Source organism: Nerophis ophidion, linkage group LG09, assembly GCF_033978795.1.
Source record: "Nerophis ophidion isolate RoL-2023_Sa linkage group LG09, RoL_Noph_v1.0, whole genome shotgun sequence".
In the NCBI taxonomy this organism is placed as follows: Eukaryota; Metazoa; Chordata; class Actinopteri; order Syngnathiformes; family Syngnathidae; genus Nerophis; species Nerophis ophidion.
In genome coordinates, this window is record NC_084619.1 from 6,143,452 (window position 1) to 6,169,345 (window position 25,894).

The 25,894-nt window shown below is 42.1% G+C and overlaps 3 protein-coding genes across 3 annotated transcripts; 1 reads left to right on the forward strand and 2 right to left on the reverse strand.

Moving 5' to 3' along the window:
* Window positions 1-35: 35 nt before the first annotated feature.
* Window positions 36-9,588, reverse strand: LOC133558953 (palmitoyltransferase ZDHHC16A-like). Its single transcript, XM_061910155.1, has 4 exons — window positions 9,459-9,588; window positions 5,044-5,295; window positions 1,969-2,163; window positions 36-1,760 (listed from the first exon to the last, which is right to left on the reverse strand). Exons 1-4 carry the CDS (start codon window positions 9,489-9,491, stop codon window positions 1,668-1,670), a joined length of 573 nt encoding a protein of 190 aa, XP_061766139.1. The 5' UTR covers window positions 9,492-9,588; the 3' UTR covers window positions 36-1,667.
* A 1,517-nt stretch (window positions 9,589-11,105) lies between these two features.
* LOC133558944 (histidine protein methyltransferase 1 homolog) lies at window positions 11,106-22,504 on the forward strand. The gene is made up of 2 exons (XM_061910145.1): window positions 11,106-11,441; window positions 20,227-22,504. Exons 1-2 carry the CDS (start codon window positions 11,346-11,348, stop codon window positions 21,115-21,117), a joined length of 987 nt encoding a protein of 328 aa, XP_061766129.1. The 5' UTR covers window positions 11,106-11,345; the 3' UTR covers window positions 21,118-22,504.
* A 1,573-nt stretch (window positions 22,505-24,077) lies between these two features.
* Window positions 24,078-25,639, reverse strand: LOC133558945 (apoptosis regulator BAX-like). Its single transcript, XM_061910146.1, has one exon. The coding sequence runs from the start codon at window positions 25,598-25,600 to the stop codon at window positions 25,028-25,030; it is 573 nt and encodes a 190-aa protein (XP_061766130.1). The 5' UTR covers window positions 25,601-25,639; the 3' UTR covers window positions 24,078-25,027.
* Window positions 25,640-25,894: the final 255 nt, after the last annotated feature.

Genomic DNA, 25,894 nt, shown 5'->3' on the forward strand with positions numbered 1-25,894 from the left:
CAGCCCTTTGAGACACTAGTGATTTAGGGCTATATAAGCAAATATTGATTGATTGATTGAATAGGGACCCAAACGAGTTTTTCATTGAATATTGAAGAAGCAAGGCTTATATAACTTTATAGTGACATGCAAAATTGAGTTTCAAATAATAATAACAATAATTAAAAAATAGCAATGGCATATCAAATCAAATTTAAATAAAAATTGAATGCCTCTCTTGTATTTGCAGCCTTCTGAGGTAAATATCAACATTAACTTTTTCCAGAGGCTAATACATTTGAAAATAAAATAATGAATAAATTAACCAGTCAGGCCTTTTTACTGCTCAGTTAATGTCGAGGCTCAGGTGGGCGGGGTTAGGGGGGTTTGTTGGTAGCGGGGAGGGGGGGTGTATATTGTAGTGGTCCGGAAGAGTTAGTGCTACAAGGGGTTCTGGGTATTTGTTCTGTTGTGTTTATGTTGTGTTACGGTGCGGATGTTCTCCCGAAATGTGTTGGTCATTCTTGTTTGGTGTGGGTTCACAGTGTGGCGCATACTTGTAACAGTGTTAAAGTTGTTTATATGGCCACCCTCAGTGTGACATGTATGCTGTTGATCAAGTATGCCTTGCATTTACTCACATGTGTGTAGAAGCCACATATATAACGTGACTGGGCCGGCACGCTGTTTGTGAGGAGGAAAAACAGACTTGACGAAAGGTTGTAGGGGACGCTAAAGGCAGTGCCTTTAAGGCACACTCCCAATATTGTTGTCCGGGTGGAATTCGGGAGAATGGTTGCACCGGGAGATTTTCGGGAGGGGAACTGAAATTTGAGAGTCTCCCGGGGAATCGGTGAATGCGGTGTTATAGCGGCACCGCTGTATAGCACCGGCGGGCCAGCTCTAATGTTAATTTGATATTGCCTCAAGGGCCAAATGAAATTACGCGGCGGGCCAGAGTTTGACACCTATTCCCTAAATGGTCAGAGTTATTTTTTTGAGCAAAATTAAATATCTAGTCAATAAACATAAAAAATAGCAATGTAAATTTATTTAAACATTTATTAATACTAAATGTATACATATTGTTGATGTATTTGTAATTATGTTAACTACAGTTGTCCCTCGCCACATCGCATTTTGAGGTTTGCAGCTTCACTCGAACGTGGATTTTTTTTATTTTTTTTTTTTTAGCATCCTTTATGTATTTTTGCACACATAAAAATGGCCGAATCAACAAAAAATATCAATACCACGGTAGTATTTGTCGCTAGATGACACCAAAGCTATCAGAGCACCCTGTTCAGTGTCATGGCCACTGATTGGCTCAGGGTCAGGCAGCATTACAATATTGGGTTACACAATTGTAAATGGGTGGAGGGTTATTTCATGTCGAGAGGGCTCTCGTAATGTTAAAAAAAAACATATTTAGAATGTCGTAAATACGTGTTATATGCTTTAGCGATTAAAATAGTACATGTATTGTTAATAATTCCTTCTTTGCAGAAATGTATTGTTTACCACGGTCAGGCCTGGAACCAAATACGAGCGATAAAGACGGGTTTATTGCGGTTTAAATGAGAATGATAATAAACAATATGAGTTGTATTCAATTTATATTAAAGCATCTTTTACTTTTTGACATTAGTAGGACTTTGAATCTAGAAGACAGTTGCAATGACATGGACTCACCTGTTGCAGATACCACAGTGATGTGTTCTAGCTGGTTTGGGATTGACACATTTCTTGCAGACGGACACAAAAGGCATGCCATTTTTTTCCTGAAAGAAATCCAACACAATTAACAACCATTAAAGCATTGCTTTACATTCACTGAGCATGGACTGCAAAGTGACTTGTGCAACCACAGAATGAGTGTTTATTGCTATTATTATGTTTTTCATTACGCTTTAATTCTCAGTACGTAAAAAAACGGCACTGCAACAATGTAAGTTCCCCATTGTGGGATAAATACAAGTCTATCCTTACAAGAGGAGGGTATCCCGGGGCGGTCTTGGTGGCTTTGTAGTAATTAAAAACGATCATGACGATGTTCCAGTGTCCGTAACATAGGTGCCAAGCAATCCATGGAGGGGAGTACGTGTTGAGAATGATAGGCAGGAGGACCACGTAGGCTATCACCAGGATGGAGCAGGTCAGCAGTACCACCATGAAAACAAACACCTTATACACAAAAACACAATAGTTAATTACAAGCATGTATCTTACAGAACAGCTTAATTTACTTAAGTTAAGGTCTCTGGACTCTTTGATGAAAAAGAATGTAATTATTGGTTAAGGTAGAGTTCTGTTCATACACATGTACTGTATGTATGTACACTTGGGCTAAAACAGAAGACAGTACTAGTACTGCTTAGTTCTGATTGACACCAGCAGCATAATTACCTCACAATACAGTTATTTTTGTGGGTGTTTATTAATAACGCTACTTGACTCGGAGATGATGCATATGATGTGGTCCTGATGGCTTCATCTGACCGGGATCTTCAGCTCTGGCTGGATCGGTTCGCAGCCGAGTGTGAAGCGACCGGAATGAGAATCAGCACCTCCAAGTCCGAGTCATGGTTCTCGCCCGGAAAAGGGTGGAATGCCATCTCCGGGTTGGGGAGGAGACCCTGCCCCAAGTGGAGGAGTTCAAGTACCTAGGAGTCTTGTTCACGAGTGAGGGAAGAGTGGATCGTGAGATCGACAGGCGGATCGGTGCGGCGTCTTCAGTAATGCGGACGTTGTACCGATCCGTTGTGGTGAAGAAGGAGCTGAGCCGGAAGGCAAAGCTCTCAATTTACCGGTCGATCTACGTTCCCATCCTTACCTCAGGTCATGGGCTTTGGGTCATGACCGAAAGGATAAGATCACGGGTACAAGCGGCCGAAATGAGTTTGGGTCTCTCCCTTAGAGATAGGGTGAGAAGCTCTGCCATCCGGGAGGAACTCAAAGTAAAGCCGCTGCTCCTCCACATGGAGAGGAGCCAGATGAGGTGGTTCGGGCATCTGGTCAGGATGCCACCCGAACGCCTCCCTAGGGAGGTGTTTAGGGCACGTCCAACCGGTAGGAGGCCACGGGGAAGACCCAGGACACGTTGGGAAGACTATGTCTCCCGGCTGGCCTGGGAACGCCTCGGGATCCCCCGGGAAGAGCTAGACGAAGTGGCTGGGGAGAGGGAAGTCTAGGTTTCCCTGCTTAGGCTGCTGCCCCCGCGACCCGACCTCGGATAAGCGGAAGATGATGGATGGATGGATGGACTCGGATATGACTGTATTTTCACAGGTCGCAGGTACAGGTGGCACCAAAACGGCTTACCTCAAAGTGAGTCAGAACTTTTTTTCCTGTCACTCACACACACCAGTGACTTGGAGAAGCACAGCTCTGAATATGATGCAGTGAAATTCTTCATCACTATAAAGTACAAAGGCAATAATAAACATATTGTTATAATGATTAGGAAGCCATGTTTGGGGTTGTGGAATATATTTGTATTTAGCCGACGCACGAAGAATAATGTTATTTCCGCAATGTGTGTTAATCTTTTCCTCCCTACAGCAACACGGCGGTCGGCGGATAATAGCTGGGAAAGTACCAGGATAGCGGGGTGCAAAAAAAGTGACGGCTCCCGCAGTGTTATCCGGCGTCATATAGAAATATATGTAGTGTTCATCGTGTGAGGCAATGCAAATTCAACAAAAAAAACAACGGTTCGAATTTGTCCAGGTTATCAGGGACTGTTATTTCTGACGGACAAGTCGCGGTGTGTGACTGCAGCCAGGCATGGCATCGTCTCCATGGCAACGTTTCTGTCGCTTTCACTCGTTTGCCGCTTTTCCACTAAAGCAGGGGTAGGCAACCCAGAACGTTGAAAGAGCCATTTTGGACTTGAATAACACACAGCTGTCAAGCGCCATTCATATAAAACTTGCGGGCCACACTAACATTAACTTTTAATATTAAGGTGGGGGCCGCAAAATAACGTCTCGCGGGCCTCGTGTCTGAGACCCCTGCTGTAAACTATAAAGCACCCCAAAAATTGAAATGTGGAGTTGAACAAAAAAAAAAAAGCCCTGGAAAAAAATTATTTAAAATTAAAGAGTCAAACAAACCCTCAATTGTGTTCCACTCTGAAGATTCCATAGCAGGGGTCGGGAACCTTTTTGGCTGAGAGAGCCAAGAAGCCAAATATTTTAAAATGTATTTCCCTAAGAGCCATATAATATTTTTTTTAACACTGAAAACAACTAAACGCGTGCATTTTAAGTAAGACCAACATTTCCAGAGTATAATAGGTCTCTTATTCTTTGTAATAACATTGTTATCCTGAAGCTAACTGTGGAGGGGACGTGGCCTGTGGGCCTGCAGCAAAGCAGGATGTGGCCAGGACCGGCCTCGAAATCAGCGACAGGTGCGTAGAAGGCCACCTGGGCCTTGTTATCTAATCACCTGTCGCTCTTTTATAAGCAGCAGCCAGGAGGAGAGACAGGGTTGGGGCTGGAGCCAGAGCGCGAGTGAGGACGAAAGAGAAAAAGACAATTGCTGGAAAGCAACTGAGAGAAAAATAAAATAAAACAATATGGTAACCCTAAAACAGGCTCTTGGTGGTCTGAAGAACCCCCAGGAGGGCGAGCTCCACACTAACCAATAATAAATAAATTACTTCTTCCCATTAATGCAACTTCTTGAACATAAAAAAGCATGAGAATGTTATATATTTTGAACGTTATTTTAAACACTGATTACCAGCGGAATTATTCATTACTTATCGTGTTAAGCAATGCCAGCTAAGATTTATCTGAGAGCCAGATGCAGTCATCAAAAGAGCCACATCTGGCTCTAGAGCCATAGGTTCCCTACCCCTGTTCCATAGTATCATTCTGGCCATGTCAATCAAAACTGAGCATTATATATTTTTATAAATCCATATTTTTTTTGTCATTTTAAGTGCGTAAAAATACTAATTTGTTCCCAAAAAAAAATTAGATTTTCAGCATGCAAACTAAAAAATATCTACGGAAGAGAAAATGACTTCTATCAACCAAACATGCAAATACTCACCGCACCAAACCAGCGTGTCAAGTAGTCCACGGTCCAAAACAGTGGTGTAAACAATGTATCAAAAAGCACATCAGAGTCCGTGACGGAGTTATAGAAAAGGGACTGAAGCAGCAGTTTGAAGTAGGCCCGCCTTGTGGTAAACCACTGAGGCAGCCAGCATCTCCTTCTCCTGGACATGCGCGCAGTAGCACGCATCGCAACAGGTGCACAAGAGGGCTGGGAACACCTCCACATCCTGCAACATGCAATCACCTAGAAGAAAGAAAATGGTTTACAAAGCACTCAACAGCCTTGAGACGGAGTTGTTTTAAAGTACTGCGTTGATGACAACATGCTGGACTTCTACAACCAAAGGGGATCTTCATTCAAAACAAATCTCAACTAATCTCTCTAGAGCCTAAAAACCTCTTGAAAATACTTGAGTTTGCACCAGCAGTGGTAAGAAAAGAAGGCGGAGACTAAAAAGCTTCAGAAACTGGTTTATCGAGGGTAATTACACATTAATTGGAAAAAGAATAATTGCTGGTTTGACAAAGCAGCTCAACAGGCCGTTTTAAACATGCTTTCTTTTTGTCATTTTGGTGCAACTTCGGCTAAGAAGTATGCAACCTGGTAGCACCAGAACATCGTTTAAATGGGACAATTGGACTTTTGTTTTTTTATGTGAATGCTTCAAAGCAGGGGTGTCAAACTCAAATACAGAGTGGGACAAAATTTAAAACGGAACAAAGCCGTGGGCCAAGGTTGAACTAATTAAGCTTTTAATATCTATCTCAGCTACAATCGATGTTTTACTTAATTATTTATTAGGATACTATGTACTAAACTACTTTTTTTATTTACAGAAGTATATTATCCAAAAAAAGTTTTTTCTTTTATTGTTTTAAGTCTCACCTTAAAACTCATCTGTATACTCTAGCCTTTAAATAGACCTGCTTTTTAGACCAGTTGATCTGCCGCTTCTTTTTCTTTCTCCTATGTCCCCCCCTCCCTTGTGGAGGGGTCCGGTCCGATGACCATGGATGAAGTACTGGCTGTCCAGAGTCGGGACCCAGGATGGACCGCTCGCCTGTATCGGTTGGGGACATCTCTACGCTGCTGATCCGCCTCTGCTTGAGATGGTTTCCTGTGGACGGGACTCTCGCTGCTGTCTTGGATCCGCTTGAACTGAACTCTCGCGGCTGTGTTGGAGCCACTATGGATTGAACTTTCACAGTATCATGTTAGACCCGCTCGACATCCATTGCTTTTGGTCCCCTAGAGGGGGGGGGGGGTTGCCCACATCTGAGGTCCTCTCCAAGGTTTCTCATAGTCAGCATTGTCACTGGCGTCCCACTGGATGTGAATTCTCCCTGCCCGCTGGGTGTGAGTTTTCCTTGCCCTTTTGTGGGTTCTTCCGAGGATGTTGTAGTCGTAATGATTTGTGCAGTCCTTTGAGACATTTGTGATTTGGGGCTATATAAATAAACATTGATTGATAAACATTGAATAGGGACACAAACAAGTTTTGCATTGAATAGTAAACAAGCAAGGCTTATATTACTTTATAGTCACATACAAAATCGAGTTTCAAATTATAATGATAATGATTAAAAAATAATCAATGGCATATCAAATAAAATGTAAAGAAAAATTGGGCAGAGCGGGGGTTTGGTGGTAGCAGGGGGTGTATATTGTAGCGTCCCGGAAGAGTTAGTGCTACAAAGGATTCTGGGTATTTCTTCTGTGAGTTTATGTTGTGCTACGGTCCGGATGTTCTCCTGAAATGCATGTCATTCTTGTTTGGTGTGGCTTCACAGTGTGGCGGATATTTGTAAAAGTGTTTAAAGCTGTTTATACGGCCACCCTCAGTGTGACCCTTATGGCTGTTGACCAAGTATGCCTTGCATTCACTTGTGTGAGTTAAAGCCGCATATATTACGTGACTGGGCCGGCATGTTGTTTGTATGGCGGAAAAGTGGACGTGACGACAGGCTGTAGAGGACTCGAAAGGCAGTGCCTTCAAGGTACGCCCCCAATATTGTTCGGGAGAAATTCGGAAGAATGGTTGCCCCGGGAGATTTTCGGGAGGGGCACTGAACTTTGGGAGTCTCCCGGGAAAATCGTGAGGGTTGGTAAGTATGAGTATCAGCGGTGAATGCAGTGTTACAGAGGCATTGCCGCAGTATAATACCGGCGGGCCGGATCTAATCTTAATTTAAAATTGCCTCAAGGGCCAAATTAAATTACACGGCGGGCCAAATTTGGCCCGCGGGCCAGAGTTTGACACCCATGCTTCAAAGCATTCACACATATGGTCTACTACACCAAAATGTATGTATTTATTCTTCAACTTATTCTTAATCTTTTCGGATTTTGGAGTGCTCTAACTTCCACATTTTTCACCTGATTCAAACCATTCAAACTTCAAACTATTCAGCCTTTTCGGGAATCGCGGCCTTTTCCTTGACAAATTCCCAAAATTCCCTGATTTCCCAGAATTCCAGGTTTGACGGGATGTTTTTCCTATTCAAAATGAATAGGCCATTTTTCCAAACTTTCACCATTTCCACATTTTTCAACCTATTCAAACCATTTCAAAATATTTTACCATTCTGGAAATTCAAACCATAATTTTTCCAAGTTAAGAATAATCCAGGATTTTCCAGAATTCCTGGTTTTCCAAAGCCCTATTTCCACCCTTTTGTCCGGCAACAACTCCTTCCACATTTTTCAACCCACTTCAACCGTTCCACCTACAAAACATTTCTCTTAATTAGGACAAAAAACTAAGTTGTTTTTTGAACTGGAAAAATTCCCGGTTTTCCCGAAATTCATTCAACATTTCTTGACCGATTTATTTATTTTTTTATTTTTATTTTTTTCCCTTGGCCTCAGTCTGCACCCCCACTCCAGGGCCTAGGCTAAGACCGATTTTTAAATTTTATTTTAATCTTCTATTCCCCCCCCCCCACCCCCACCCCCCTTGTTTACCTGTATGTCATCTTTTTTGTAAGGGGCGCTGGAAGCCGGCAGACCCGTCAGCGATCCTGTTCTGTCTCCCTGTAATGTTTGTCTGATCTTGAATGGGATTGTGCTGAAAATTGTAATTTTCCTGAAGGAACTCTAATGACGGAATAAATAAAGTACTATCTATCTATCTACAGACCATTCAAGTATTTTTACCCATCAACCCATTTTCTACCGCTTATTCCCTTTGGGGTCGCGGGGGGCGCTGGTGATTATCCCAGCTACAATCGGGCGTAAGGCGGCGTACACCCTGGACAAGTCGCCACCTCATCGCAGGGCAAGTTTTTTACCATTTTCAAAAAAATTCCAGATTTTCCCGAAATTCCCTAACACCTTTTACTACTTCAACATTTCTTCAACACCAACCAATTCATTCAGGACAGTCATGCTCCTAATCATTTTCTGAAAAAAAAAAAAAAATCCCACTTTTCCCCAAGTTCCCAAATTACCAGGAAGTTCCCATTGAAATGAATGGGACATTCTTCCAAGATGCACAATTTCCACATTTTTCAACCTGTTCAAACCATTCCAACGTCAACACATTCCACTCAACTACCGTATTTCCTTGAATTGCAGCAGGGCATATAGTATGCGCCTGCCTTGAATTACTGCCGGGTCAAACTCGCTTCCCAAAATAATTAGCGCATGCTTAGTATTACCGCCTGGTCAAACTCGTGATGTCACGAGTGACACTTCCCCTGTCATCATTTTCAAAATGGAGTAGGCTGATCTCAATACCGGTAATTTGAAATCGCATAAAGGGAAGAAGATTAAGAGCTATTCAGTAGGATTTAAGGTCCAAGCTTACATCACACTCAAATTTTTACTGCATACCTTTGGTAAGTGCCGGAGTGAGAAGAGGTTTTAAAATAATTAGCGCATGCTTACTTTTAACGCATGCCTTTGGTAAGCGCAGGAGTGAGAAGAGTTTTTGCATTAATTAGCGCCCCGGGCGGCAATTCAAGGAAATACGGTAACACTTTTTCAAGTTCCAAACCAAATTCCGTTTTTTTCCTGGAAATTCAAACTCTTCAACATTAAAACCATTCCAACATTCAAAATATTCTTACATTCATACTACATTCTGTCACATAACGATCATGTTTTGCTGCATTCCAGACTGGGTGGAGGTTTTTTTTTTGTGCTAAATCATCTGGAAGGTGAATGACTTTTGACTCAAAATGTTGATTTTAGCAGTCCATCATAAAAAAGGGGTAGACTAAACAACAATCCAGTAGATAGCCTGTCCCATGTGCCATAAAGCTATTGCGATTATGGACAAATCTGCAGAAAACAGACGGCCCCCCCAAATCCATTCTAAATATGTCATTCCTGTGTTTTAAATAAGTCAATACATAGCTGGCAATGAGTGCTGCTTATTACAGTCTCGTAGATAACATACTCACGTTCTTGTGAATGAAAAAACTGCTGGAAAACATCCCCTGGTCGACATTTTTCAGAAGGACGATAAATGTTGATACACAAGCGACGATAAAGGACAGCTTGACAGTTGGAGCTCGGGGTTTGCGCTTTCTCGCCGAGTGCGCATGCGTGAGAGCGCAGAGCAAAGCATGATGGGAGTTTGAGTCAGACAGTGTAGTTTGGTTGAATTTATTTCCGCAAATATACTGTTACCGTTATGGGCGTTACAAGTGTTTTTACACTGACTAGCAATTAAATACATGTGTTCATTTATATTTTCAGAAACGTTAAACTCAGATTTGACTGCTTTTTTCTAAAGAGTTCTGGGGATTGTAGTACATAAACTGGCACCCACCCACTTTTGTTTGACAGTTGAGCGCAGTTGAGCTCTGTTGCCGAGTGCGCATGCGTGAGAGCGCAGCGAAAAGCATGATGGGAGTTTGAGTCAGGGAGTATAGTTTGTTGACTTTATTTCCGCACATAAAGTTACCGTTATGGGCGTTACAAGTTGAAAATCGCCGATCCTAGTGTTATTTACATTGACTAGCAATTAAATACATGTGTTCATTTGTATTTTCAAAAACGTTAATCTCAGATTTGGCTGCTTCACTTTAAGGAATTCTGGGAATTGAAGTACATGGGTGGCGTTACCATGAATTGATTAACGTGGACCCCGACTTAAACAAGTTGAAAACGTATTCGGGTGTTACCATTTAGTGGTCAATTGTACGGAATATGTACTGAACTGTGCAATCTACTAATAAAAGTATCAATCAATCAATCCAAATCCCCCCACTCTAGCTTGACAGTTGAGTGCAGTTTGAGCTCTGTTGTCGAGTGCGCATGCGTGACAGCGCAGCGAAAAGCATGATGGGAGTTTTAGTCAGAAAGTATAGTTTTGTTGACTCTATTTCAGCACATAAAGTTACCGTTATGGGCGTTACAAGTTGCAAATCGCTGATCCTAGTGTTATTTACATTGACTAGCAATTAAAGACATGTGTTCATTTATATTATAAAAACGTTGAACTCAGATTTGGCTGCTTTATTTTAAGGAGTTCTTGGAATTGTAGTACATAAACTGGCACCCACCCACTTTAGCTTGACAGTTGAGCGCAGTTTGAACTCTGTTTTATTGGCTAAGTTTTATTTTCATGAATGTAAGTTTCTTAATACCCGTCCTATCTTTTGTGCCTTTAAAAAAGATCTGGAACTTTACATTAAAACGCTCTCTACCTCTAACAACAAAAAAGCTGTAAAAACGATGATGCTGTGTTCCAAATTTAAGTTGTTTGATGAATCTGAATAAGCCTACGGCTTTGCATTTTGTTTATTATATATATATATAAATATATATATATATTTTTGTATTCTTTTTTTTATTATTATTTTGAACTTACAACCCCCTGGCGCTGTTTTGTACTGTTTTCATAATGTTTTATAATGTTTTATATTGTTGTTTGACTTATTGTTTGTAATTGTTGAAATTTATAAATAAACCTTTAAAAAAAAAAAAAAGTTTGAACTCTGTAAAGTGCGCATGCGTCAAAGTGCAGCGAAAAGCATGGTGGGAGTTGAAGTCAGAGTGTATAGTTTTGTTGACTTTATTTCAGCACATAAAGTTACCGTTATTGACGTCACGAGTTGCAAATCGCCGATCCTAGTGTTATTTACATTGACTATCAATTAAAGACATGTGTTCATTTATATTTTCAAAAACGTTAAACTCAGATTTGGTTGCTGTATTTTAAGGAACTCTGGGAATTGTAGTACGTGGGTGGTGTCCACCCACTCTAGCTCGACATGTGCAGCTAGCAACATTCTGTGCTAACCTGGCTACCATTTTCCACTACTCAGTACAAATTGGAAAGTATGTCGTTTTGTTTTAATTTCAACGTGGATGGAAACCCAGACGGCGTGGACGGGAATATATCGCTCAACTATAAGACCGAATGTGCTACGAAACCGGTGAGTAATTGCAACATAGATGTCATCATAATCTCAAAACCTAATAGTATGCAATGTAATGACACGTGTTGTGCTCAAGATAACATTTTTAAAACTGTTAAAGCGTATATTTGACCGGTTACATTCTGACAGAGACGTTTGTTTGAATAATGTTGATATTCCCAATCACACAGAAAGCTTCGGAAGTTCAACGTTCATCCACTAGAGAGCGCCATTGCACAGTCTACCTGCAAGAATCCGCCTTTATTTGTTTCAACGGTGGAAGGAGGGGTTGCAATCACGTGACCTAGAGGCACTCCGGGGTTTAAGGTGGAGGGCAAGAGTCCATTTAGGCCAGGGGTGTCAAACTCAAATACAGAGTGGGCCAAAATTTAAAACGGAACAAAGCCGCGAGCCAAGGTTAAACAAATTAAATAAATAAAATAATAAATGGGTTGTACTTGTATAGCGCTTTTCTACCTTCAAGGTACTCAAAGTGCTTTGACACTACTTCCACATTTACCCAGTCACACACACATTCACACACTGATGGAGGGAGCTGCCATGCAAGGCGCCAACCAGCACCCATCAGGAGCAAGGGTGAAGTGTCTTGCTCAGGACACAACGGACGTGACGAGGTTGGTACTAGGTGGGATTTGAACCAGGGACCCTCGGGTTGCGCACGGCCACTCTTCCACTGCGCCACGCCGTTCCTATTAACCTTTTAAATTAACCTTTTAATAGGGACCCAAACACGTTTTGCATTAAATATTGAACAAGCAAGGCTTATAAAACTTTAGTGACATGCAAAATCCAGTTTCAAATAATAATAATAATAATTAAAAGAATATCAATGGCATATCAAATAAAATTTAAATAAAAATTCTATGTCTTTAATCTATTTGCAAACTTCTGATGTAAAAATATCACATTTTTTCCACGGGCTAATAATAAATTTGAAAATAAAATAACAATAATGAATGAACCAAACATTCAAGCCTTGAAGTAGCAAGAGAAAATGCATGAATAAAACGTTAATTATTGGTCAGTTTGCTGGAAGTTTCCCGGAAGAGTTAGTGCTGCAAGGGTTTCTGGGTATTTGTTCTGTTGTGTTACGGTGCGGATGTTCACCCGAAATGTGTTTGTCTTTCTTGTTTGGTGTGGGGTCACAGTGTGGCGCATATTTGTAACAGTGCTAAAGTTGTTTATACGGCCACCCTCAGTGTGACCTGTATGGCTGTTGACCAAGTATGCCTTGCATTCACTTGTGCGCATGTGTGTGTGTAAAAGCCACAAATATTATGTGACACGCTGTTAGTATGGAGGAAAAGCGGACGTGACGACAGGTTGTAGAGAACGCTAAAGGCAGTGCCTTAAATGCACGCCCCCAATATAGTTGTCCAGGTGGAAATCGGTAGAAATTCGGGAGAATGGTTGCCCCGGGAGATTTTCGGGAGGGGCACTGAACTTCGGGAGTCTATCGAGAAAATTAGGATGGTTGATGGTTGGCAAGTATGAGTATTAGCGGTGAATGCGGTGTTACAGCGACACCACAGCTGTATAACACCAGCGGGCCAGCTCTAATGCTAAATTGATATTCCCTCAAGGGCCAAATTAAGTTACACGGCGGGCCAGATTTTGACACCCATGCTTTAGACCAGGGGTGCCCACACTTTTTCTGCAGGCGAGCTACTTTTCAATTGACCAACTCGAGGGGATCTACCTCATTTATATATATCATTTATATTTATTTATTTATGAAAGAGACATTTTTGTAAACAAGTTAAATGTGTTTAATGATAATACAAGCATGTGTAACACATATAGATGTCTTTCTTTCACAAAGACAAGAATATAAGTTGGTGTATTACCTGATTCTGATGGCTTGCATTGATTGGAATCAGACAGTAATGATGATAACGCCCACATTTTCAAATGGAGGAGAAAAAAAAGTTGTCCTTTCTGTACAATACCACATGAAAGTGGTTGGTTTTTGGCATCTAATTCATCCAGCTTCCATACACTTTACAAGAAAAACATAGGCGGCAAATTCCGTAGCTTGCTTGATTGACATTCACGACACCCGAGGGTCTTGTGAGATGACGCTGGCTGCTGCCAGTTCATTATTATGAAAAAATGACAGAGAGGAAGGCGAGAAACACTTTTTATTTCAACAGACTTTCGCGCCGTCCCTTCCGTCAAAACTCTAAAGGCCGACTGCACATTTCCTATCTTCACAATAAAAGCCCTGCTTCATGCTGCCTGCGCTAACAAAATAAGAGTCTCGGAAAGCTGGCGTGCACATCACTTGTGCACGCCAGCTTTCTGAGGGATCGCTTGTGCACGCCAGTTTTCCGAGACTCTGTATTTAGTTAGCGCAGGCAGCATGAAGCAGGGCTTTTATTGTGAAGATAGGAAATGTGCAGTCGGCCTTTAGAGTTTTGACGGAAGGTACGGCGCGAGAGTCTGTTGAAATAAAAAGTGTTTCTCGCCTTCCTCTCGGTCATATTTTCATAATAATGATCTTGCAGCAGCCAGCGTCATCTCACAAGACCCTCCGGTACCGTGAATGTCATTTAAGTGACGTCTTGGTGAAGATTGATGATCACTCATTTTTAGGTCTATTTTTTTCAAAAGCCTGGCTGGAGATCGACTGACACACCCCCGCGGTCGACTGGTAGCTCGCGATCAACGTAATGGGCACCCCTGCTTTAGACAGTGGTTCCCAAATGGGGTTACGTGTACCCCTGGGGGTACTTGAAGGTATGCTAAGTGGTACGTGAGATTTAAAAAAATATTCTTAAAAATAGCAACATTTCAAAAATCCTTTATATATACACCGGTATATTTTTTGAATAATACTTCAACAAAATATGAATGTAAGGTCATAAACTGTGAAAAAAAATACAACAATGCAATATTCAGTGTTGACATCTAAATTTTTTGTGGACATGTTCCATAAATATTGATGGTAAAGATTTCTTTTTTTGTGAAGAAATGATTAGAATGAAGTTCATGATTCCAGATGGATCTCTATTACAATCCCCAAAGAGGGCACTTTAAGTTGATGATTACTTCTATGTGTAGAAATATTTATTTATAATTGAATCACTTGTTTATTTTTCAACAAGTTTTTAGTTATTGTATATCTTTTTTTTCCAAAAAGTTCAAGAAAGACCACTACAAATGAGCAATATTTTGCACTGTTATACAATTTAATAAATCAGAAACTGATGACATAGTGCTGTATTTTACTTCTTTATCTCTTTTTTTTTCAACCAAAAATGCTTTGCTCTGATTAGGGGGTACTTGAATTGAAAAAAATGTTCACAGGGGGTACATCACTGAAAAAAGGCTGAGAACCACTGTTGTAGAGGACGTTAAAGGCAGTGCCCTTAATAATGTCGACCGGGTGAAAATTGGGAAAAATTTGTGAGAATAATTGCACCGGTAGATTGTCAGGAGGTGCACTGAAATTCAGGAGTCTACGGAAAAATCGTGAGGATTGGCAAGTATGTTGCTAGGGCGGGAAAGTTGAAGGGGAATTCATTAAAAAGTGCATGTTAGATTTTTTAAGAAATCTTTTCTTGCCGCCCAGCCTCACCCAGTTTCTGCATCCAGTGGCCCCCAGGTATATTGAGATTGAGACCCCTGGTTTAGTCAAGTGGAGGAGTTCAAGTACCTAGGAGTCTTGTTCACGAGTGGGGGAAGAGTGGATCGTGAGATCAACAGGCGGATCGGTGCGGCGTCTTCAGTAATGCGGACGTTGTACCGATCTGTTGTGGTGAAGAAGGAGCTGAGCCGGAAGGCAAAGCTCTCAATTTACCGGTCGATCTACGTTCCCATCCTCACCTATGGTCATGAGCTTTGGGTCATGACCGAAAGGATAAGATCACGGGTACAAGCGGCCGAAATAAGTTTGGGGCTCTCCCTTAGAGATAGGGTGAGAAGCTCTGCCATCCGGGAGGAACTCAAAGTAAAGCCGCTGCTCCTCCACATGGAGAGGAGCCAGATGAGGTGGTTCGGGCATCTGGTCAGGATGCCACCCGAACGCCTCCCTAGGGAGGTGTTTAGGGCACGTCCAACCGGTAGGAGGCCACGGGGAAGACCCAGGACACGTTGGGAAGACTATGTCTCCCGGCTGGCCTGGGAACGCCTCGGGATCCCCCGGGAAGAGCTAGACGAAGTGGCTGGGGAGAGGGAAGTCTGGGTTTCCCTGCTTAGGCTGTTGCCCCCGCGACCCGACCTCGGATACGCAGAAGAAGATGGATGGATGGATATTTTTTATTTATTTATTTTTTATCATGTTCTGTTTGTGTTGTGTTTGCTCGGTCTTTGTATTATCTTTTAACCTGTCCATTGTACAGCACTTTGGCTACCCCTGTGGTAAATTTTAAATGTGCTTTATAAATAAAGTTGATTTGATTTGATTCGTATTGTGAGGCAGACGCACTAACCCCTCTTCCACCGTGAAGCCCATCGAATCCACTATTATTATTAAAATCTTTGATAAACGTTGATTAAAACGGTCTCTGTCAGTAATGGCTCACCGTTAATCAACTGTTGACATGCATTAGGGAAGTTATCAGGAACTTTTATCCTTATAAGGCGTGTTCTGACTTGTCAACAACTAACCAACACATGACATGCTGACAGCGCTTATTTCATTCTTTGAATCACACGGAGGATTTGTAATCGTTAATATTTGTGATTAACACATGGTTTTTATATCATTTGACAAGGTTTTTTACTTGTAGGTTAGATATGATTAATGAATACGATTAAAATCTAGAGTAGAATTACTAAATCAGTGGATCGCGAGCTCTCAGTTAGGCCCCGAGGTCAAAAAGGTTAAGAACCCCTTGTTTATAGTATCGAAAAGGGCATTTTAGGAGATTGTATTTTGTATTACTGTGTCAATTATTTGCTATTGATCGTCATTCATGGGAATGTTTTTGAAGTGGTGGTTTAGGCTCAGATGGAAGCGCGGCCTTTGAGCAACTAGAGGGTTCCTGGTTTGATTCCAGCTTCCGGTCGTTGCGTCTTTGGGCAAGACACTTCGCCCACATCTCTCCCGGTGCCACTCACACTGGTGTGTGAATGTGAGTCAAGGTTTGGCGCAAATCGGCAGCAGCTTACCACAATCATTGTGTGAATGTGGAGTGAATGAATGATGGGTTTTCAGGTCTCTGAAATGCGCTATATAAATCGAATCCATTATTATTATTTAAAATCTTTGAGAACCATTGATTAAAACGGTCTCTGTCAGTAATGACTCACCATTAATCAACTGTTAAAGTTAAAGTACCAATGATTGTCACACACACACACACACACACTAGGTGTGGCTTGACATGCATTAGGAAAGTTATCAGGGATTTTTATCCTTATAAGGCGCGTTCTGACTTGTCATCAACTAACCGACACATGACATGCTGACAGCGCTTATTTCATTCTTCGAATCACACGGAGGATTTGTAATCGTTTCAAATGATGCGGCAATCGCGCTCGCATTGTGATGAAGGTCACATCCTGTATTTGGCTGAATTTGAATGAAATAAGGAAAACATTTTTTGGTCATAACTCAACCAGTTTACATTTACTAAGCCAGTGTTTTTCAACCTCTGTGCCGCGGCACACTAGCGTGCCGTGAGATACAGTCTGGTGTGCTGTGGGAGATTGTCTAATTTCACCTATTTGGGTTAAAATTGTTTTCAAACCAGTAATTATAGTCTGAAAATGATGTGTTGTTGTTGAGTGTCGGTGTTGTCTCGAGCTCAGCAGAGTAACCGTTTAATACTCTTCCATATCAGTAGGTGGCAGCCAGTGCTAATTGATTTGTAGATGTTGGAAACAGCGAGAGGTGGTGTGCAGGTAAACGTGTGTTTAAGGCTTAAACCAAAAATAAACAAAAAGTGAGTACCCCTATAAAAAGGCATTGAAGCTTAGGGATGGCTATGCAGAACGAAACTAAAACTGAACCGGCAACAAAGTAAACAAAAACAGAATGCTGGACGACAGCAAAGACTTACTGTGGAGCAAAGACGACGTCCACAAAGTACATTTGTACATGATAATGATAATGTCCCCACAAAGAATGATAAAAGCAACTGAAATATTGATTGATAAAAACAAAGTAGATGCGGTAAATATCGCTCAAAGGAAGACATGAAACGGCTACAGGAAAATACACAAAAAAAGAGAAAATGCCACCAAAGTAGGAGCGCAAGACAAGAATTAAAACACTACATACAGGAAAACAGCAAACAAGTCAGGGCTTAAAGTGACAGGTGATGACAGTACACCTACTTTGAGACAAGAGCTATAGTGATGCATGGTTGGTTACAGTGGGGCAAAAAAGTATTTAGTCAGCCAGCGATTGTGCAAGTTCTCCCACTTAAAATGATGACAGAGGTCTGTAATTTTCATCATAGGTACACTTCAACTGTGAGAGACAGAATGTGGAAAAAAAAATCCAGGAATTCCCATTGTAGGAATTTTTTAATAATTTGTAAATTATGGTGGAAAATAAGTATTTAGTCAACCATTCAAAGCTCTCACAGATGGCAGGAGGTTTTGGCTCAAAATCTCACGATACATGGCCCCATTCATTCTTTCCTTAACACGGATCAATCGTCCTGTCCCCTTAGCAGAAAAACAGCCCCAAAGCATGATGTTTCCACCCCCATGCTTCACAGTAGGTGTGGTGTTCTTGGGATGCAACTCAGTATTCTTCTTCCTCCAAACACGACAAGTTGAGTTTATACCAAAAAGTTTTATTTTGGTTTCATCTGACCACATGACATTCTCCCAATCCTCTGCTGTATCATCCATGTATCCATTTTGGTATAAACTCAACTCATCGTGTTTGGAGGAAGAAGAATACTGAGTTGCATCCCAAGAACACCATACCTACTGTGAAGCATCGGGGTGGAAACATCATGCCAAAACCTTCTTCCATCAGTGAGAGCTTTGAATGGTTGACGAAATACTTATTTTCCACCATAATTTACAAATAAATTCTTTAAAATTCCTACAATGTGAATACCTGGACTTTGATTTCTTTTCACATTCTGTCTCTCACAGTTGAAGTGTACCTATGATGAAAATTACAGACCTCTGTCATCATTTTAAGTGGGAGAACTTGCACAATCGCTGGCTGACTAAATACTTTTTTGCCCCTCTGTATGTTTTAAAGTCATATCCAACAATTGCGACAACATTTTACAGGGTATCCGCGGATCCTTAAAAAGTCTTAAATTCATGTATCTAATAAAATGAAGGCCTTAAAAAGTATTACATTTATTAGAAATTCCTAAAATGGTCTTAAATTCAGTACTCAATGGTCTTAAATTGCCGGGCCAGTTTTTTTTGTTTTTTTTTCGGGGCACGTCTTTGAGTAAAAGTTACGGCATGTCTTTGAGTAAAAGTGAGTGATTTCAGCTCACTCATTTTTTCTTTGTATCTCTTGAAGAGATACAAAGAAAAAATGAGTGAGCTGAAATAAATAGAGGCAGAACTCGTGAATGAGAACAGCCAGCTGAAGCTCAACTGAGGCTCATTTGAGTGTGTGTTCAGTGTTTTGTTGTTGATATTATAATACTGTTTTGCACTATTATTGCACTATTATTGACCAAATGTTAATTTATTTTTACCCTCAACTCTGTTATTATGGTTTTACTGGTGTTGGTTTGTTTGTTTTGGATGTCAAAGTTTTTGGATCTCGAGATTTTTGATAAGCTGTTTGGCAGAGTGGTGCTTATCAGTTTGTTTATTAATAAACATACAAAAAGTCAACTTGACTGATTGTCATTGAGGTTGTGGTACACTGGGATCCCCAACCCATCCATCCATCCATCTTCTTCCACTTATCCGAGGTCGGGTCGCGGGGGCAACAGCCTAAGCAGGGAAACCCAGACTTCCCTCTCCCCAGCCACTTCGTCTAGCTCTTCCCGGGGGATCCCGAGGCGTTCCCAGGCCAGCCGGGAGACATAGTCTTCCCAACGTGTCCTGGGTCTTCCCCGTGGCCTCCTACCGGTTGGACGTGCCCTAAACACCTCCCTAGAGAGGCGTTCGGGTGGCATCCTGACCAGATGCCCGAACCACCTCATCTGGCTCCTCTCGATGTGAAGGAGCAGCGGCTTTACTTTGAGTTCCTCCCGGATGGCAGAGCTTCTCACCCTATCTCTAAGGGAGAGACCCAAACTCATTTCGGCCGCTTGTACCTGTGATCTTATCCTTTCGGTCACGACCCAAAGCTCATGACCATAGGTGAGGATGGGAACGTAGATCGACCGGTAAATAGAGAGCTTTGCCTTCCGGCTCAGCTCCTTCTTCACCACAACGGATCGGTACAACGTCCGCATTACTGAAGACGCCGCACCGATCCGCCTGTCGATCTCACGATCCACTCTTCCCTCACTGGTGAACAAGACTCCTAGGTACTTGAACTCCTCCACTTGGGGCAGGGTCTCCTCCCCAACCCGGAGATGGCACTCCACCCTTTTCCGGGCAAGAACCATGGACTCGGACTTGGAGGTGCTGATTCTCACTCGCCCGGGATCCCCAACCATCGCTTATATTTATAGATTTTTTAATATTTTTTTTCGGTCTTAAACTTCATTCAAGGTGGCATTAAAAAGGTCTTAAATGTGACTTGCTGAAACCTGCAGATACCCTGATTTACTGTCCACTGAGTTTCGTTTTTTTAATGATTTTTTAAATGATTTTTTCAACGCAAAAAATGTGCCTTAGCTCCAAAAAGGTTGACAAACACTGTACTAAGCAGCCGGACTGTGTTTTTCAGTTGGAGGAAAGTGTCAGCCGAAGAGAGCCAGTAAAAGAGGCCAAGGAACACTTCCCACCCTCTGACCCCCAGCACCTACTCGACGATGCCGTCTTCGAAACCGTCTCCATCGGTGCTCTCCCTCCCCTTCACTTCCTCAACGAGACCGTTTTTGAAAGGACCACCTCTGAGAGAGAGGACGCGGAGAACGTTCTGTCCCGCACGGCCGAGCAGAGGTCCGACCTCATCCCGGGGGTTTACGAGGGAGGGCTGAAGGTGTGGGAGTGCACCTATGATCTCCTGGAGGTGATCGACAGGGAAGGGGAGACATTCGGCGACAAGGCGGTCTTGGATTTGGGCTGTGGGGCGGGGCTCTTGGGGATATTGTCTTTGAAAAGAGGAGCCAGGGAAATCCACTTCCAGGACTACAACAGTACCGTCATTGAGCAGCTGACTATGTCAAATGTCATTCTAAACTGCCAAGATGATGACTGTGACCTAACTGAGACAAAATATGCTACTCCGCCTCCCAAAAGAAGAGCTTTAGAGGCTCCATCCCAGCACCTGCTACTATCCAGGTGTAAATTCTTCTCCGGGGACTGGCGCTCATTTATTACTTTGGCCTCAAGTCAGGAGCCGCCGTTGAAATACGACATCATAATGACATCAGAGACCATATACAACACTGCTTACTACCCAGCGCTTCACGACGCCTTCCACAAACTGCTGGCGCCTCGCGGACTCGTCTACCTGGCCACCAAGTCCCACTACTTTGGAGTGGGCGGCGGCCTGCACCTGTTTGAGACTTTTGTGGCGGAAAGGGGCGTTTTCTCTCTGGATCACCTGTGGGATGGCGAAGACGGTCTTCAGAGACATGTTGTAGTTTTGCGTTTTAATAAAAAAGCAGACTAGTCTTTTAAAAGTGGGTTTGAACTTGGGGGTGCTCAATAAAGCTTACGTCATCTTTACAATATCAAAATCAGTACAGACTTACAGTATTATTATAATACAAACCCCGTTTCCATATGAGTTGGGAAATTGTGTTAGAAGTAAATATAAACGGAATACGATGATTTGCAAATCATTTTCAACCCATATTCAGTTGAATATGCTACAAAGAGTGTTTGGGGTTGGCGATATCGCAAATTTGGGTATCGATACCGATCCGATACCAGCAAGTATCACCGATACCGGAAGTGACGTCATCTGATGGGGGGACTTCGGGGCAGAGGTGGGTAGTAACGCGCTACATTTACTCCGTTACATCTACTTGAGTAACTTTTGGGATAAATTGTACTTCTAAGAGTAGTTTTTATGCAACATACTTTTACTTTTACTTGAGTATATTTATAGAGAAGAAACGCTACTTTTACTCCGCTCCATTTATCTGCAATCAGGTCGCTACTTTTTTTTATCAATCTGTTAATGCACGCTTTGTTTGTTTTGATTTTGTCAGACACGCATTCAAAGTAAGAACTACGCATGCCTGCGTTTCACCAATCACATGCAGTCACTGGTGACGTTGGACCAATCAAACAGAGCCAGGTGGTCACGTGACCGTCACACGTAGAACCCGACATGTTGAAAAACGTATTGGGGTGTTACCATTTAGTGGTCAATTGTACGGAATATGTACTGTACTGTGCAATCTACTAATAAAAGTTTCAATCTATCAATGAATCAATCAAAAGTGTAAACGAAAAAAGACACTTTTTATTTCAACCGTACTTCCCGTCAAAAGCCTAAAGACTGATCGCACAGTTCCTGTCTTCACAATAAAAGCGCCGCTCCATCGCACCTGCGTTAACAAAATAAGAGTTTGCCGCCAATGAATTTCTTGTAAAGTGTATAAAAACGAATATGGAAGCTGGACAAATAAGATGCCAAAAACCAACGACTTTCATGATGTATTAGACAGGAAGGAGGAACATTTTTTCTCCGCCATTTGAAAACCGGGACGTTATCAGCACTACTGTCAGGTAATACACCAACTTATATTTTTGTCTTCATTAAAGATAGGAATCTATGTGTTAAACATGCATGTATATTCATTAAAAAACCTTTAACATGTGAACAAAAACGGCAAAATAAATAAATATAAATGATATACTGTATCTATAAAGGTATGTATATATATATGTGTGTGTATGTATATATGAGGTCGATCACCTCGACTTGGTCATTTATTAAGTAATTGATAAACGTTGAAAATCTTATTGGGGTGTTACCATTTAGTGGTCAATTGTACGGAATATGTACTGTACTGTGCAATCTACTAATAAAAGTTTCAATCAATCAATCAATGCCTACTGAGCCTATGGTGCTGTTAAGTTATTGTGGCTCAATTTGCCTTAATTTTTATTTTATTTTAATGTATTATTATTTAATATATAATATTGTTTTAGTTGTTTAAGAGATATTCCTGGCTCTGAATTTGCTCATTGCTATTTTTATGTTTTTGTGCATTATTTGTTGCCGTAATCATTAAACAAACAGGTTACTCATCAGTTACTCAGTACTTGAGTAGTTTTTTCACCACATTCTTTTTACTTTTACTCAAGTAAATATTTGGGTGACTACTTCTTACTTTTACTTGAGTAATAAATCTCTAAAGTAACTGTACTCTTACTTGAGTACAATTTCTGGCTACTCTATCCACCTCTGCTTCGGGGTATTGATACTTTTGAAAAACAAATTTGTACTTTTGCCTTTATTAATTGATTATGATAATAATACAACACAGGACAACGATTGAAGTCCATCCATCCATCCATCCTCTACCGCTTATTCCCTTTTGGGGTCGCGGGGGGCGCCGGCGCCTATCTCAGCTACAATCGGGCGGAAGGCAGGGTACACCCTAGACAAGTCGCCACCTCATCGCAGGGCCAACACAGATAGACAGACAACATTCACACACTAGGGCCAATTTAGTGTTGCCAATCAATAGCAATAAAGCAATGCAAATAAGGTGCAAACAACCACTGAACCTGGTTTGTCGCCTCAAAACACACAAACACTTAAGGTCAGTAACAAAACTCTAGTTATTGAACAAAGTTATAAACATGAACACAAAACAAAAGAACTGAGAAATATTTTAGTGCAATAAAATACTTTACAGTTTACAACCAAGACATTAAGTCGCACTGGAAACACACTCGTGTGTGTGTGTGTGTGTGTGTGTGTGTGTCCGAGTGAACCTCGGAGCCAATTATACTGATGTGTGTGCGCCAACGCACCAAGCGTCATGTTAATTGTATTTATTTTATTTTATTTTGGGTTGAAATGAATTTTTAAAGTGTTTTTAAATCTCGTTTGCGACCCATCAGTAGGGAGGAAGGTGGAGTGGTGAGGAGCGCTCACATATTTTTTTAAATCGGAGTGATTCGCTTAATTTGGTGAAGTATCGATACCATCACGGCAGTATCGATATGATACCGATACTCACCAAGTATCGATGCTATCGATACTTGGTATCGATACGCCCACCCTTAACAAAGACAACATATTTGATGTTCAAACTGATAAAGGCAAGGCAGCTTTATTTGTATAGCACTTTTCATACACAAGGCAGACTCAAAGTGAAGTGAATTATATTTATATAGCGCTTTTTCTCTAGTGACTCAAAACGCTTGATATAGTGAAACCCAATATCTAAGTTACATTCAAACCAGTGTGGGTGGCACTGGGAGCAGGTGGGTAAAGTGTCTTGCCCAAGGACACAACGGCAGTGACTAGGATGGCGGATGCGGGAATCGAACCTGCAACCCTCAAGTTGCTGACACGGCCACTCTACCAACCGAGCTATGCCAAATAATATGTTTTAACACTGAATGAACATATAAATATAAAAAATATGAATAACACCATTTCAATCAATCAATCAATCAATGTTTATTTATATAGCCCCAAATCACAAATGTCTCAAAGGACTGCACAAACCATTACGACTACGACATCCTCGGAAGAACCCACAAAAGGGCAAGGAAAACTCACATCCAGTGGGACGCCAGTGACAATGCTGACTATGAGAAACCTTGGAGAGGACCTCAGATGTGGGCAACCCCCCCCCTCTAGGGGACCGAAAGCAATGGATGTCGAGCGGGTCTAACATGATACTGTGAAAGTTCAATCCATAGTGGCTCCAACACAGCCGCGAGAGTTCAGTTCGAAGCGGATCCAAGACAGCAGCGAGAGTCCCGTCCACAGGAAACCATCTCAAGCGGAGGAGGGTCAGCAGCGTAGAGATGTCCCCAACCGATACACAGGCGAGCGGTCCATCCTGGGTCTCGACTCTGGACAGCCAGTACTTCATCCATGGTCATCGGACCGGACCTCCTCCACAAGGGAGGGGGGGGGACATAGGAGAAAGAAAAGAAGCGGCAGATCAACTGGTCTGAAAAGGCGGTCTATTTAAAGGCTAGAGTATACGGATGATTACCGCAACAGGTAATTGTAAAAAAAAAACAACAACATTATGATTTGTACAATTTCAGAACGTGCTTGTTCTTTTTTTTTTTTTAAACAAAGAAAACAATCTGAAGTTGTCTTTACTTTTAAGTTATCGTGCCGTGATTTTACACACTTGGGAGTAGATTTTTCTCTCCCAATATAAAATGAGTTCAACACCCCTGTCCTATCCTATCTTGATTTAGCTGCTGACATGGCGAAATTATTCTCTGCATTTGACCCATCACCCTTGATCACCCCCCTGGGATCTGAGGGGAGCAGTGAGCAGCAGCGGTGGCCGCGCCCGGTGAATCATTTTTGCTGATTTAACCCCCAATTCCAAGTCTTCTTCTCGTCCACATCGAAGTCTTTTTGCTCACATTTTACGAGTGACGGCGGTGAGAACATCAGCCAAGAAGACGGCCAACTTTTGCCAAGTGGGGGTGACCAAGTAGGCTCGAATACCCTCCCAGCCTCCTTGATCCCTGATCCAGCTGAGAAGATTCTCCCGGAGGTAATCCACGGTCCAGCTGATGATGGTTCTGATGATGTCAGGGATGTTATGGAGGACAGCTTTAATGACCAGTCGACAGGTAAAGTAAAAGAGGGCGACCACTCGGCCCCAGGTGAGCTCTCCATCTGAGAAGATTGCAAGGGCCACTTTCATAAAGATCTCCTTGTTGAGTGGACATGTTTCTATCGTCTTATCGAGCTCAACATTGCCGTCCATTTCGTCTGCGGTCTTCAGCAGGCACTGAACCAGCTGCTTGTGGTTGTCATTGGACAACTCACCCCCGCCCAGCTGCTCCCGGGTCACCACCACCCCGGCGCTGCGGTCTCCGTAGCGGCGAACTTGCTCGAAAATGTAATCTTTTAGCAAGTCCGCTCCCACTTTTAGTAACTGTTGTGTGGTATTACCAGGCTTTACGTCTCCTGCCGGGTGCGCCATTTTGTTGTTTCAGGTGTGCCGGCAAGTAGCGCGTCGGCGCAAAGTTCGTCACAATAGTTGCAGTGCATTCTGGGACATGTAGTACTATGGGTGTGTGCTGGGTACTCACTACATCCATCCATCCATTTCCTACCGCTTATTCCCTTTTGGCGCCTATCTCAGCTACAATCGGAAGGCGGTGTACACCCTGGACAAGTCGACACCTCATCACAGGGCCAACACAGATGGACAGACAACATTCACACCAGGGACGTGCATATGATTATAGAGGGGCAGGGGCTCAAAGTCAGAAAA